Raw genomic sequence first — 14,312 nt, forward strand, 5'->3', positions numbered from 1 at the left:
TAACGGTGTAGGTGAAAATTAATGCGCTCTCTCCTGTTATGGTCCAAGTTACTAAAACACTGTTTGAAATGTTTAAAATACAATAAAATTGGTTCTCATAAACAATTGCTAGTGTTCGTATGTAAAGAATAAAATATTCAGGGATCTAAAAACTTACTAACAAGAGGTTTAATTATTGGGTGACTTATGCTAGATTGTGAATTATTGTATATTTAATTGTATCCAATATTGGTGGGAGGATAAACAGCGCACCCGAGGTACTTGTCATTGATTGAGAGCGACAGAGAAGGCACTATGTAAAGTTGTCGCCACATTGAAACGTATGAATTGTGCAATATCGTGATAAATAACACACTACTCCATACAGCAGCCAGGAATCTGTAGTCTCAATCTTTTATTTTAGAATAACCAATATACAACACTAACTTGGCTCCCTCCACATTTTATAAAATAAAACGAAAAATGAAAAATAATAAAAAAAAAAAAAAAAAAAAAAAAAAACAGGGCAAGTGATGTTTGGGTTCAGGGATTTCCCCCTCCACAAAGTGTCAGGTCAGCATAAAAGGGTAACTCCAGCAGTGTTGGGGTAATAAGGATTGCGGACAGTGCCAGACCCCCCTCCCCTCCCCCATATCTCACCCCGACTGCAAACATCAAATATATATAACACAGTAACTCTTTCCCCAATCACAGATCTATGTCAGTAGAAAATGTACAGCTCTTTACCATGCAGGCAGATTCTAAATGACTCTTAGATTGGCAATATTCAGCATTTTGTCGGTCTATGATGGCAAATACAGTTTACTAGTATAGATGTGCAGCCGTTTGCTGGGACTTCTGCTGGGGAGGAGACAAAACCAAATGAGATAAGTAAAACGGACATATCTATATATAAAACAAGTGCATCATTGTCATTTTTTTGGGATAAAAGACAAACGAATCACCGATTGGCACCAGCTTGCTTCCGCCTCTAGGTAAACCGGTATCTTTGAAAGAATCTGCGTTCACCACTAGGTGGAGACAAAGCGCTCTTCTACACACAACAGTGGCCAGGCCTTTGCCGTTACACAACTAAAGACCCTTTCATCAAATTCAAAAGGTGCACAACTTTATTTGGGACAAGGGTAGGACAGAACGTTAAGGTCTGCAAATTCGGCCATAAATTTTGCAAATTATTATTATTTTTTTTATTTTGTCCCGTGGCAATGTGTGAGCCTTGTATACCCTCCTAAATGGTTATAAAACTGAAAGTGATCATTTCCTTGCCCCAATGAATAGGGATCAGAAAATCCAGCTTCGATTTTGGCACGTTAGGGCTTGTTTTCTCCAGATTACCCTATCTACAGGGTGGGCGAAAACCTTATTAAGGAACTTGCACTTCATTGAAACCTATGTGCAATGGCTTTGAAGTCCTAGATTTCTAGAAGGATAGCGCACTGGATTTCAGTAAAGACCTGCGTCTACAGGAAATGGTTATTACAAAATGATGAGGTCACTAAACATTGCATTAGCAGCATTTTCCTGCCCCACTGCGAGCAGAAATCCGGAAGCCTTGGGTCTTGTGTGCTTCGATGGCTAAACGTCGTCCGGTTCACAACGGCGGCAGTCATGGACATCTGTTATGGTGAATTGTCCAGGATGCAGCACCAGCATATTAGAAGTATTCAATATAATGTCCGCGCTGGCTACTTCAAGGGGGAAATTAATAATGGGGTTCGGTGCAGGTGAAATTAGGGATGGGAACAAACATTGTAAACACTAACAACCCCCACCCCACCCCCCTCCCTCCGACACGTGTCACCTGACATTATCCAGCAGAAATAATTCATTTATACTAGCTATAAATATAAAGGAGAGGGTGGGGATGTTGGCAAAAAAACAAGCGTGTGGGGTTAACAGACCTCCACCCTTTATTTCGTAAAACTCTCTAAACATAGTCACAACTCCCTCCTCGACCCTGTATCTATACGATGGGCGAAAACCTCCATCCAGCAAGAGACGAGGCGATGGCGAGGCCTCCCCTTCTAACCAGTCAGTGCCGAAACATCTAGAAGCCGGTGTGTGGGAAGCACTGGGAAATAACCCTGGTTTAGAGAAGACTCCTCGGAAGGCTGCCTGCTGATCTCATTCACCAACACTCCATGAAAAATCCACTCCACCCAGATAGAGGAGGAGCTTGGCGTGCACAGGATCGCCTCGCCCTTAAAACTCGATTAGTTCAGTGCAAATTGCCAGGAATAAAAAGTACACGCCTGTCATGGCATCACGGATTACAGCGTATCCCAACGTGTTCAATAGCAGTAAAGGGTTGAAGGCGATGGACATCCGCTGCCTATTTGGCCCCAGGCCCTCCGCTGACAAGAGCACAAGTGGCCTGGATTTAAGACATCTCAGCGTCACCGACCTGGGTGACCGTTAGCGGGCCTGCGTAAAGACACCTCTTCTGGCTTCTCCCCCCGACGCTTTCTCCCCACGAGTACTTAAAGATGATGATGGGAAGAGTCTTCAGTTTGGCTTCTGTTACTCCCCGATGCTCCAGTTTGGGATAACTGAAAGAGCGCATGAAGGAGGGGGGCGTGTGTGTAAAGCAGTTCAAACAACCCTGGGGAGGACGCAGAGTCCAGTCTCTGCCATCCTAAAGTGGGTGAAACCCAGTGCACTGGAAACAAGAGGAAGAGAGTCAGTAGGGTTACAGACATGAGGTCAGGTGTGCACAAAGCAAAACTGCTCCCACCCCTACACATCACACACACTGCCCTGGATTTATGTGTGTGCACGTTACAGATTTCGCATGCATCAGCATATGGAGATTCAGGGCCTGATTCAGACCCGGACGCTATTTACGGCCGCTCGCTGGCTAAAAGGGGCCGGCTATTTAAATCATCACGTAAAGCTGCCCGCTAAATAATAGCGAGCGGCCGCACTATGCGCTCGCACCTGTATAAAGACGCCCCTTTGCCACGCAACACACGTCATCTCCGGCAGTTGTAGGATTAATCGGGAACATCGAGAGCCATCGGAGCTGCACGCAGCGCTTGTGGTAGCCTTTTCCCACCACAACATTGCGAGCAGTTCTGGCTAAAATACAACCCAGTCACGTGTGTAATGACGCTACTTTGCTAATTATGCACACCCATTAAACGCCGTTCTGACGGTAGGACACGCCTGCGTTCGCACATCCACACCCCCGTTTTCAAGCACCTTCCCCTGTTACCACCCACAAACGGCACTATCAGTCACTCAAAATAGCGGCCGGGCTACGGGCGAGCACTTTCCCATCGCAATGACTGGTTCGCGCACGCTCATTGCGACTGATACGCAGGTTGCGAAAAAAATCGCTCAATGCGAGCGCGTGCAGCATAGCGTCCGCGTCTGAATCAGGCCCTCAGTCCCCCACCTCCCATATACAAATAGAACGCACAATTCAGACTACATGGGATCTGTGTGACGGGTCTGCAGACCAGCATTTCCATGTGCTATAGAAGAATGCCCTTTAGAGGATGGCACAGTGTGCTACCACATCACCCGTTACAGCGAGAGGCTACAGACCCATCACACGGCTCCCGGATGATAGCACAGTAATCAGCACTGGAGTCGCTTGTTAGGGGGTACAGAAAACTAAAAAATGTAGGGTAGCCCTAAAAGACAGATCATAAAAACGAATTAAAATCGATCGGTATATTCTGGAACATGTTAGTAAATGTGGTAGTAAGAGGACCACTACTGGCCTGTGCGGACTGAAGGCTGCTTAACGCGCGCCCGGATCTACAGCACGAGGTGAAGTGTGCAAACAATATTTACGTTTAACGCAGGGGTTCTCAACTGCAGTTCCCAGGTACCACCAACAGGTCATGTTTTCTGTATTTCTTTAATCATGCAAAGTTAAGTTGATCTATTGGGTGAGTAATCACACCAGCTTCCACAGCAGACATCCTCAAACCCTGACCTGTTGGGAGAACTTGAGGTTGAGAACCACTAGTTTAAACAATAAAACTCTTACGATCTAACACCTGTGACGGCTCCTCTTGTTAGTCACAGGTTACTCAAGAGCTTGTAGCAAAATGATAGATCTCACAGCTCTGCCAGTCCCGTCTGGTGAAGGTAGTGTGCCCAGTAGGTGCAGCGCCCGTGTCTCCCAGCTAATGTGTACAGACCTGCAAGGGGTAGGGAGGGGCAGCACCGTGTACACTAGCTCAGGTTGCTTCCACTGACAAGTACTGCAGCCAAACGAATATACGGATGGTACAGTAACTGATCCATCACCAGACAGGGAGAGCCAGTATCGGTGCCATAAAGTTGTCTCACTATTATCCAGGCACATTGCAGCATTCACTATAGGTGATGGACGTACATACCTTAAAAGAAAGTCAGCAAGACTGGTTGCAGGTCAATCAGAAGGGTGCTCTGGACAACACCTGTTCACCTCAAACCAGGAATCTATACAGCTGAGAGAGGGAAGCAGAGTCAGATACCTGGGACATTAACTGATCCTCTAATAGTTTAGGCAGGGAACTAATAAGGAAGAGAGCGCTCGGGAGTAGACCCAGATCCATTTATACGTTACACAATCACTGCTGAGGCATCACCTTGTCGTACACCAGACTTGTCCCAGCCATTATTGTATTACTGAGCAAGGCTGTGGTTTCGGCCTATGGCCCTAATTGACCTACAAAGGCTTACTCCTGGCCACGTAACACCGAAGAGCCTCCAGAAACTGCTGCGTCTACACCCTGACACAGGTCTGAGCGCGAGAGCGGCCGCCTCAGCACCGGATGGGTTAACAGCTGCCCGGCCAGTCCTCTCGCTTGTCTGTAATTACCCCCGGGGCGGTGTGACAGGAGGCTGCTCACAGAGGCCGGGTTACTACAGTAACCACCGTGCACACCAGACTGGGACCCGCGCCAGGTAACCAGGACAACTAGACACAGACATCGCACAATGGCGATTACCAGAGCGAGGCGACAAGCTGCAGCCAAAATCAGGGGGACCAAAAACACACACACACACACACACACCACGGAGGCAGGGACCGCAGCGCATGTATACGATTAATTCACACCAACATAAAGAGGTAAAAGGAAGTGAATATCCGGATTGTGTCTGGTGAAGCAGGACGACCATCGTTACCTTTTGTGGTAGATACAGAGACATGGTAGTCTGGCTATCGTGTCGCCCTGTGACAGTTCTTCCAGGCAGATGACGCATTCGCCTGCATCTCTCGTCAGCACGTCGTCTGTGGAGAAAAAGAGTGGTGAGAGGGCGGCAGGAAAGGGCGGGAAGACTCCATGTCAATTACAGGGCCACGAGGTGACGGCATCAGGCAAGAACAGTCCCTCACCTACCCTGGACAGGGCGAGACTTCTGCCACATAGACCAGCACAGGTCAGCTTGTCCAACGTAACAACCCTAAAGCGTATGAAGAGTCCAAGCAGCGCACGGCATTTGTATTATTTGGGACACGGTCTAGTGAGAAAGGCTGAAGGTGGGTCTGGGTTCTATACCCAAAGTTCCCCAGACATATTATATAATGTAAGAGAACAGGCCCCAGAGCTCCTCGGACGCACAGAAAAGGACGACGGAACCGCGGCTATGAGATTCCATGGGATGTAGATATGAGCCCGGCGGCTCTCAAATCCCGACACTACAACCCCGACAGGGGATTTAACATGGGCATCCAAATGCCAAGACCTATGTTAATCCCGACGCCGGGACCCTGACAGGACACCAGAACGATCGTCCAGCGCCGGAGGTAAGTAGCGATGTAGCCGGGGATTGGGGGGGGGGGATTAGGTTTACCTGGGGTTAGGCACCCCTAAAGGAGGGTTAGACGAGCTAGCGCTGTCTGGATTACAATCGGCGGCTGCACAGCCACCGGCATATCGATACCATTCAGTTTCCTTTCCTGTAGAACACCATACAGCAGATGCCGTCACGTCAGCGGACCTCTAACTTGCCAACACCTCACAGCAATGTGCTTTCACTAATCAGGAAGAGACTGACAAATGTTCCTTATTTCCCATTCATGGGAGCGATTTATATGTAGGTCAGAGAATCTTCCTCCCTTCTTTTTAGATCCTACAGGTGCCTGGATGAGCAGGTCCCTCCTTCCACCCCAGCGTCTGTAATACAGCTACGTGTCTCCTGGCTGACTACAGGCACCGTGATGGGTTAAGGGCCGCCTGCCCTAACCACGTGTCTAAGGAGCAGACACTCTCCGGCCGGCTGCTGCGAATTCCTGGTGCGTGAGGCAGGATCGGTCTCTGGATGGGTTACTGGGTCAGGGTGGGCATTACTGCTCAGTATAGGAAGCACAGCAAGCGGTTACCTGTCAGCAAAAGCTATTTGTAGCCTCCGAGGAGACGAGACCAAACGCAAGTGACACAGATATAGGTCCAGTAACCAGACTAGAGTCATACTAGTCCCTGCACAGGCAACACTATACTAAATAACATACTGCGCTGGTGTGATACAGGCTAGTCCCTGCACAGACAACACTATACTAAATAACATACTGCGCTGGTGTGATATAGGCTAGTCCCTGCACAGGCAACACTATACTAAATAACATACTGCGCTGGTGTGATACAGGCTAGTCCCTGCACAGGCAACACTATACTAAATAACATACTGCGCTGGTGTGATACAGGCTAGTCCCTGCACAGGCAACACTCTACATAACCCGAGCCTTACCCACCCCACGTGTCTATATACTGCATGCACTAATATTAGTCTTACACATCAACCTGTGCCAGAACAGGCTACTACATGTAGTTCCATTCACTGCAGCTGGGGGGCGCCAGGGTGCTTAAATATGCATTAGACAGAGGATATCAAATAATGACACCTTAAATTGCACTTAAAAATCATTTAAAAAGACAGACAAGGGGCTTAATTTGTAAGATCAGCGGTGAAAGGGTCATACGTACCATTATAGGACAGCCGAGGCTTGCTCAGACACATAATAAAGTGCATCTCCATTTCATCGGAGGCCACAGATTTGGAACATATGGGGCACCGAAAACCTGGGGACAATAGAAAAGTTTTACTCGTTACCCCGGGATGTAATGACAGACAGACCCGCTTATGTAAATCTGGACAATTGCAGGTTTGTGACTAATATTTTCCGGTTATGGCACCAATATAAAATATATAACACCCATTCTGGGGAGGGCCGGCCTGCTGGCCGCACAACGTCAAGTATCGCTGTGCGGGAGCCGAAAGGACGACAATAAACGTGACGCACAGATGCTGCCGCCATACAGGTTACTCCAGAGATATACGCTCGGTACGTCAGTGCTACTGACAATTCCCCGTACCTGTGTCAGCAGCATTCAATGCAGAGAACAGTATCGCCAGGCTGCGTCCTTGCAAATAGCCTTAGATTTGGGGAGGGGGATTGAATGCACTGCACATGGAGGAAGGGGGATGAATTCAACTTTTTGGCTCCAATAGAAAGCCTCGAGATCTACTACTATTGACACAATCACTTGGCTCTATCCCTGTTACATAACCGTGTATGCAATAAGCCTCCTGCAGTGAGGGCAGGTTACAGATTACACAGCTCTGCCGTGAAAAAGCTTTAACGAATTTATGTGATACTTAGATTTTTGGCTTCGGACACGAAAATGACTCTCGATATTGCACATCACGTTTTTCTGCAAAACGTGTATTTATGAAGAAGTCATTTTTTCCCATATTCTTTAAAGTAATAAATGTATTCTGCCTACATTATAAAACATGGTCTTAAATGAATTCAGTCAGTTGTATAGAACGTTGCAATTCAGTTCTCATCATAAACCTTCCCCCCCCCCCCCCCCCACCCTGCCCAGTGCCAGATTACGGTCCATATGGTCCTGGAGCTGAAATTTACTAAGGGCCTAGACCCCATACTGTCTAAACCAGGGGCGGGGAACATTTTTTCTATCGAGGGCCATTTTCATATATATTACATTATTTGCGGGCCCGGTACAGGCCATGCCCCCTCTGTGTGAGGTCACACAGGGACGGGGGGGCCACAATCGCCGGTGATTACAGCAATGCCCGGAGCATCCCGAGGATGCTCCGGGGAGCAGTAAGGGCAGCGGGTATGACCGTCTGAAGCACCCTAAGGATGCTCCAGGCGGCACTGTGGCATAGATTCTGGCTGCAGGGAGCCATTCTAGGCACCAGGCTAGCCAGATGAGGCTAGCAGAAAATAGCTCAGAGGGCCAGACCAAAATGATTCCGCGGGCCTTATACAGCCCCCGGGCCTGAGGTTCCCCACCCCTGGTCTAAAGGAACATTGTACACACACACACACACACACACACAGTGAGCTGGCAAAAGTGGAACCAAATACAACATAGTTTTGCCCTGTGCCAGCTCATTTTAACCCTTTGCCTACCACCACATACACACAGTACATATACAGTACACACCACTCACCTACAGTCCAGTATACACACTAAATTGATACTTCTCATCAAGTAGCCATCATAAACTAAACTGCTAAACAGAAGGAAGGAAGTTTTACAGGCCCTGACATTACAAAGTTAATAAAAGATGAACATTTCGGGCGTGTAATGAATATTGTGGAACTTTCGGTGTGGACTTTGTTCAAACAAGTGATTTAAAATTTTTTAGGCAATGTCAGGGATTTAAACTACAAAAAAATAGTCAGGGAAATGCTTAATCGTTACAGAAACTTTGGCTGCAATATGAGTATAAAAGGTAAATTTTTTGAATTCCCATATTGAGCATTTTCCGAATAATCTCGGAGACTACGGTGAAGAACAGGGTGAACGCTTCCACCAAGACGTTAAAGATGTAGAAAGAAGATACCAGGGTCGTCGGACGTCAGCATGATGGGCTGACTGCTGCTGGATGATACACAGAAAAAGCTTATAAACGAAAAGCGACAAAACGAAATAAATAAATAAATATATATTATATTACCGATTTTTTTCAATTATGGTTTTGTTTCTATTATTGTTTGATTGTATTGTTATTTTATTATGTAATTAAGACAAAAAACAGTGATATCATCTACACTTTCACAATAAATATGTCAAAACAATGAAACTTTTTTTTCTTAAAAATGTATGTAACCCCCTTATAGGTAAATGTGATGTGGTAATTTTTTTTTAAATATTATACAGGAGTATAATTAAGAATATAAAAGTATTATTAAAAAAAAAAAAAAGCTTTCAATACCTTCAATTTCGCAGACCTGTGTTATTACCCGGAGCAGTAAAAGGTACATCTGTGTCACATTTACTGAGCATAACCAGAAACAGATCAGCACTTGGGCAGAGCAACCTGTGCGCAGTCAGTGAGACAATACATAAAAGAGCTGATAACAGAGTGCAACAGCTTACAGTGACCCAGGCAACAAGTACTGGGGGGGGGGGGGGGGATCTCTCCCAGTCACACACAACTATTGTAACTTCCTGTGCCAGGACAACACACAGTAAGGGGATGGCGCTCTCAAAGCCTGACAAACGCTATTGTGAAAGAGGAAGCAGCAGCAGGCATGTCTCATAAGAGAGAGCCGCGCAGAGTCAGGAATAGACAGTCCCAGCTTCCTGGTTCACAATCCAGTACCATAGTAACATAGTAAATCTAGTGCCGCACACCGTACCTACCATATCTATATATGTACTAGCCTGCCCACTTTCAGAGGCCTTAGGTTTCCATGGCAACCAGGTGAACGCCTCCAGTCACCTAGCAACCGTCCGCAGGCTCTGTGATGGGCACTCGGGGAATCATAACCCCATTTATAACGTGACGTCATCAACGGTGAGTGCATGGGGTGCAGATACTGTAGCAAAATAGGGTTCAGATCACTCAGTGGAGGCTATGGTGGTTGTACAGTAGGATGGGGGCCAGAAAAGCTTAACCCCCCCTTTCCCGCACAGAGATACCAGTTGATAGACATTAAAGGGTCGAATCAATTAGGAGCAAGTGGATGAGGACACATCACCCGCCCATCTCGCTTTGGACACGCGCATTTTTGTACACCACCCTATGAGAATGCAAACTAAAATCCGCAAGCCCGAGAGTACAGTTATTGCGGCAAAATGCACGCACTTAAACGGGGGGCCAGCCACCTCGCAGCCAACTGACGACCGACCCCTCAGAGGGGGATTGAATTCTTGGCAATGGATGCGATTTATCTTTCCAGGAATGGCAAATCGCGTCCATTTGCATCACAAGTTTTGTCTAGTACCCGACAGATTGCGGCAATGCCCGGGAAGCACATCGTTCCGAAATTAGTTCCATCCCAATACGGGCCAGCGTGGTTGAACTGAACGCTAAGCGTTGCATTATGGTCGTTCAGGCAGATCAAGTGGGATCGGAGCGCAATTTTCACCATGTGCCGGGGGAGGGGGAATGTGGATCTGACGCAGGTCGCAAACACGCGTTACTGGCTGGCCAGCGGCTACTGTGCCGAGAGCTCACTGTGATCAGCAGCCGATCCAACGCGATTGCTCATCAGATTTCCTCAGCTAATGATCCCCAATGAAGTGCGTGGTGGTCATCGGCAGATCATAGAGCCCCAACCAGACCTATGCAATATATTCCACAGCAGTTAACCTTCCGATGGGCAGAGTAATATAGAGTGTGTGCCTGGTATCCAGGGTGCTCTGTAAACAGATCTATACACCAAACCTTACAGGTGCGTCCCCCCCAGCACCTGACACTTTGCAGGAATACAATGAGGAAACTGCGGTCTCAGTGGGGATTTAACTGACATCCTGTCTGATCAGAATCTCTGTGTGAGGCAGCCGCTCTCTGTCCTCGATACAGAGCTGCTGCAGGAAGCGGTGAGGGGAACAGCCAGCCCTGCGGGCAGTACAGTGGCACAGCGACAGCCAGATACAGCACGGGCATTTCACCGACAAGCAAAAACAAAGTCAATCTCTGCTGCTCTCCTCCCAGCCGTCTTGCGACTCCTGATAGCGCCGTGCAACGCTTCCGCCACGCATGATGTGGTTCTGGGGGTGGGAGACTGCACATGGAGTACAGAGAGATTACTCAGGTGACAGCAACACCTGGCATTAGGTTGGCATGCCTCAGACACGTGCTGTATTTAGAATGCCAGTAGGTAGAGCCGTACGGGGCAGGGCAGGACTAGCAATGTGTGTACTGTGACACGCAGTGCAAGAGACGGTCCGCGGATGACTCTGCTGTTGCATGAAAGGGGATTAGTCACCAAAAATAGCAGAAAGTGCTGCGGGGCAGAATCACAGACAATGCAGAATAAATAAATCTCACATTAGTTGCCTCTCTGGCATGTAATAAATGGCCTCCTAATACAGACAGGATGAGTCAATGAGCGAGATCGGAACAGACAGCGCCCTATTCATAAAGATGCTACTTATAAAAGGTCAGTAAGCAAACAGCGCCTACAGAATCTTATTCCTCTACATACGTCAAATATGAGCAACCAAGAAAATGCGACAGATCCATGGACGCAGCAGTGACCCGAATACCATGTCCCTTTTCGGGCAACAAAGCTACGCAGAGTGAACGCGCTCATTTTTGCAGCTTATCGATTCACTAGCTGCGACTAGTGACCTCACTGAGGCACTTTGTGCCTCACACCTCAGTCACACCATTAGCTCTTAATGTAACTGGGACATGGCAACATTTAAACAAGCATTCCCCCCCCCCCCCCCTCCATTTACCAACTTTGTTTATACTTCTAATCTTAAGGCAAGCCCAGAGCAGGGAACGGTGTCCAGGCCATACTAAGCAATGGCGGGTTTCTATTCATCACTAAGCAGCATGATCACTTCTGGAGTTCAAAGAACGAAAAACGGGGCAGACTTGCCGATTATCAGAACTAAAGCTGGGTCAGCAGAGCCGATTAAACGATTGATCTGTATGAGGACATGAACGATAATCATTCACCGCCTGAAAAAAAAAAGAAGATCCGGATCGTTTGGTTATCAGACCGTTCGGCAGATCCTACCACCATGCACCTAGTAAGGCATGAAAGGGTTCCAATTAGGCAACAGCCAGATTCCTTGTACCAGATCTAGGTGTTCACTTCATCTACATTTTATCAAACAAGGATAAAATGGGACCAATAGTCAACATTAACACAAATGGAGAGAAGATTGCTTTTTGCTTTCAGTATCTGAAGATTACCTTTATTTTACTTCTTAAAAGGCAGCCTTTACATTATTAGACTAAAGTGCAAGTTTTATACATGCGAGAACGGTTTCTACCTGGAACCTCCGCTCAGTCTACAATACTGCATCACTGTACGTCAAGGACCCGAAGTGAATCGCAGTTCCCAAATTCCGGGTCACACATGGGAGGGATTATATCAGGCGTCTAACAGTTTTCAGACAAACCTAGAAGCGATCTTAAATAGAAATCCAGACGCAGTCCAGAATCCGGGCTACATATGACCGTGTAGGTGACTATCGATGGGCTCTCCATCCTAGATAGGGGGGATTCATTTTTTTATTTTACTTGAACACGTGTTGACCCTTCCTAAAGCTTAGTAAGCTGCGGTCAGGCGGTGCTCAGCGGGTCCCAGACACTAGCAGGACGCGTGACACTCCACTTAAACGGTTTTGGGTAGAATCAGTTATTGCGTGCCAGAATTTGTGATTGTCTGTTTCCTCCGTGTAATGCGGTCTCCTTACGCAATCCAAAGACATACTGGTAGGTTAACTGGTCAAAATAATAAAAACAAATAACCCTAGTGTAAGAGTGTTCAGGTGATAGGGAATATAGGGGGCGATTCAATTCAGCGCAATGTAAATAGCGCCAGGAAGGTATTCCTAGAGCTATTCAATTGACCCCGCTGTCAAGTCAGACCAGAACCACTTGAGTCGGAGAATAGCACCTTAAACTGGATGTTATGTTGCGGTGACCGGCATTCTCAATCTAAAGTGCCGGCCGCAATGCTGTAAGTGCCGTGCTGATCCGGAAAACGGCATAGCGGACGGCACGTTAGTCGGATTTCCGCTCACACCTCTGGAGGGTGCGAGCAGAAATCCTGTAGTCGGACTAAACAGCGATGGTAAACTGAATAGCTCCGGGAACTCCTTCCCCAGGCTATTCAACATACCGCTGAACTGAAGCGCCCCCATAGAGTGTAAGCTCCACTGAGGCAGGGACTGAAAGCAATGACTAAATATTATCTGTACAGCGCTACAGAATGGGTGCGTGCTATATAAATAATAGTGAGCAGCAGGATTAGCCGAGAACAACCAGGAGCCAGTGCCGCAGGTTCTGCCCTCATATGGGGTCATTCCCTACAGATGCGAGAGCTCCTTTCCTATCACAGTATGCAAATCTCTGTACGATACACGTAGCAGAAGCCAGCGCAAGACTGTCACTTAGTTGTACAAATGCTTCAAGTATCTTTTATCCACCCTGGTATTCGACACACAAATGCGAAAGCCATCAGCAAGGCGCATAGAACGCAATGGAGGAGTGGAGAGACCTAGAGGCGTTATTGATGTTATTACCAGCAAACTCCCATTACCAATGATTCTGCAGAAGAGGAGGGTGTAGCAGACCGGCTGTAGAAAGGCATCTGGTAATAACACAAGACTTCCTATTCACTAAGACACTGGGCGACATGCGGAGGATGAAGACAATAGCTAGCATTACGCTGCATAGGCTAAGTACTGTGTCCATATAATTAGGTGACAGGCTGTAATGCAATCCATCTACCAATACACATCCTGTGGCTGGGCTGAGGCTTTCTTAGATGACGAATGAATATAACCAGAGGGCAGATACTGGGAGATATAAATAGGCCCTTGGTCCCGATGCTTAATAACATATTCAAAACACATCCTCAGTAATGGTATCGGGAATATAAAACATCTCTGCGTGAAGAACAGGACAGAGGTGTGGCGGGACACTGGGCCTGATTCAGAGCCGCTCGTTCACTCCGAGCGATGTTCGCACATCTGCGCATGCGTATGGGTTTTAGTACGCATGCGCGAACCAGTCAGTGCGGCCGGAAATTGTGTGCTCGCAAAATAGCGAATGCCTGCTAATTTGAGTGACAGGATGAGGCGTTTGTGTGTGGTAACAGGGGAAGGTGCTTGAAAACGGGGAATGGTGATCCAAACGCAGGCGTGCCAAAAGGGGCGTTTTAAGGGTGTGCATAATTAACAAAGCAGCGTCATCGACCACGTCAGTTGGGTGTCTTTTAGCCAGAACTGCTCGCATGATTGCGGTAGGAAAATGCAGCCACAAGAATAGCGAGCAGTTCATTCGCCTTTCGATGTACTCGATTACTCTAATAAATAGCGGAGATGACGTAGGATGCGAGCGGCCAGGGGGCATTTTTTACA

The 14,312-nt window shown here is 47.4% G+C and overlaps 1 protein-coding gene across 1 annotated transcript in view; it reads right to left on the bottom strand.

The window, feature by feature from the left end:
• Positions 1 to 379: 379 nt before the first annotated feature.
• Positions 380 to 14,312, bottom strand: part of ZNRF1 (zinc and ring finger 1) — a 29,849-nt gene continuing 15,916 nt past the window's right edge. The window contains exons 2-5 of the mRNA XM_088476771.1: positions 6,927 to 7,022; positions 5,128 to 5,233; positions 4,356 to 4,445; positions 380 to 2,659 (exon numbers count right to left, since the gene is read on the bottom strand). Coding sequence (XP_088332897.1) covers positions 4,388 to 4,445; positions 5,128 to 5,233; positions 6,927 to 7,022 — 260 coding nt within the window. The 3' untranslated portion in view covers positions 380 to 2,659; positions 4,356 to 4,387. The remainder of the gene's footprint in view (positions 2,660 to 4,355; positions 4,446 to 5,127; positions 5,234 to 6,926; positions 7,023 to 14,312) is intronic.

The sequence above is a fragment of the Taudactylus pleione genome, unplaced genomic scaffold (assembly GCF_031769625.1).
Source record: "Taudactylus pleione unplaced genomic scaffold, aTauple2 ptg000194l, whole genome shotgun sequence".
Classification (NCBI taxonomy): Eukaryota; Metazoa; Chordata; class Amphibia; order Anura; family Myobatrachidae; genus Taudactylus; species Taudactylus pleione.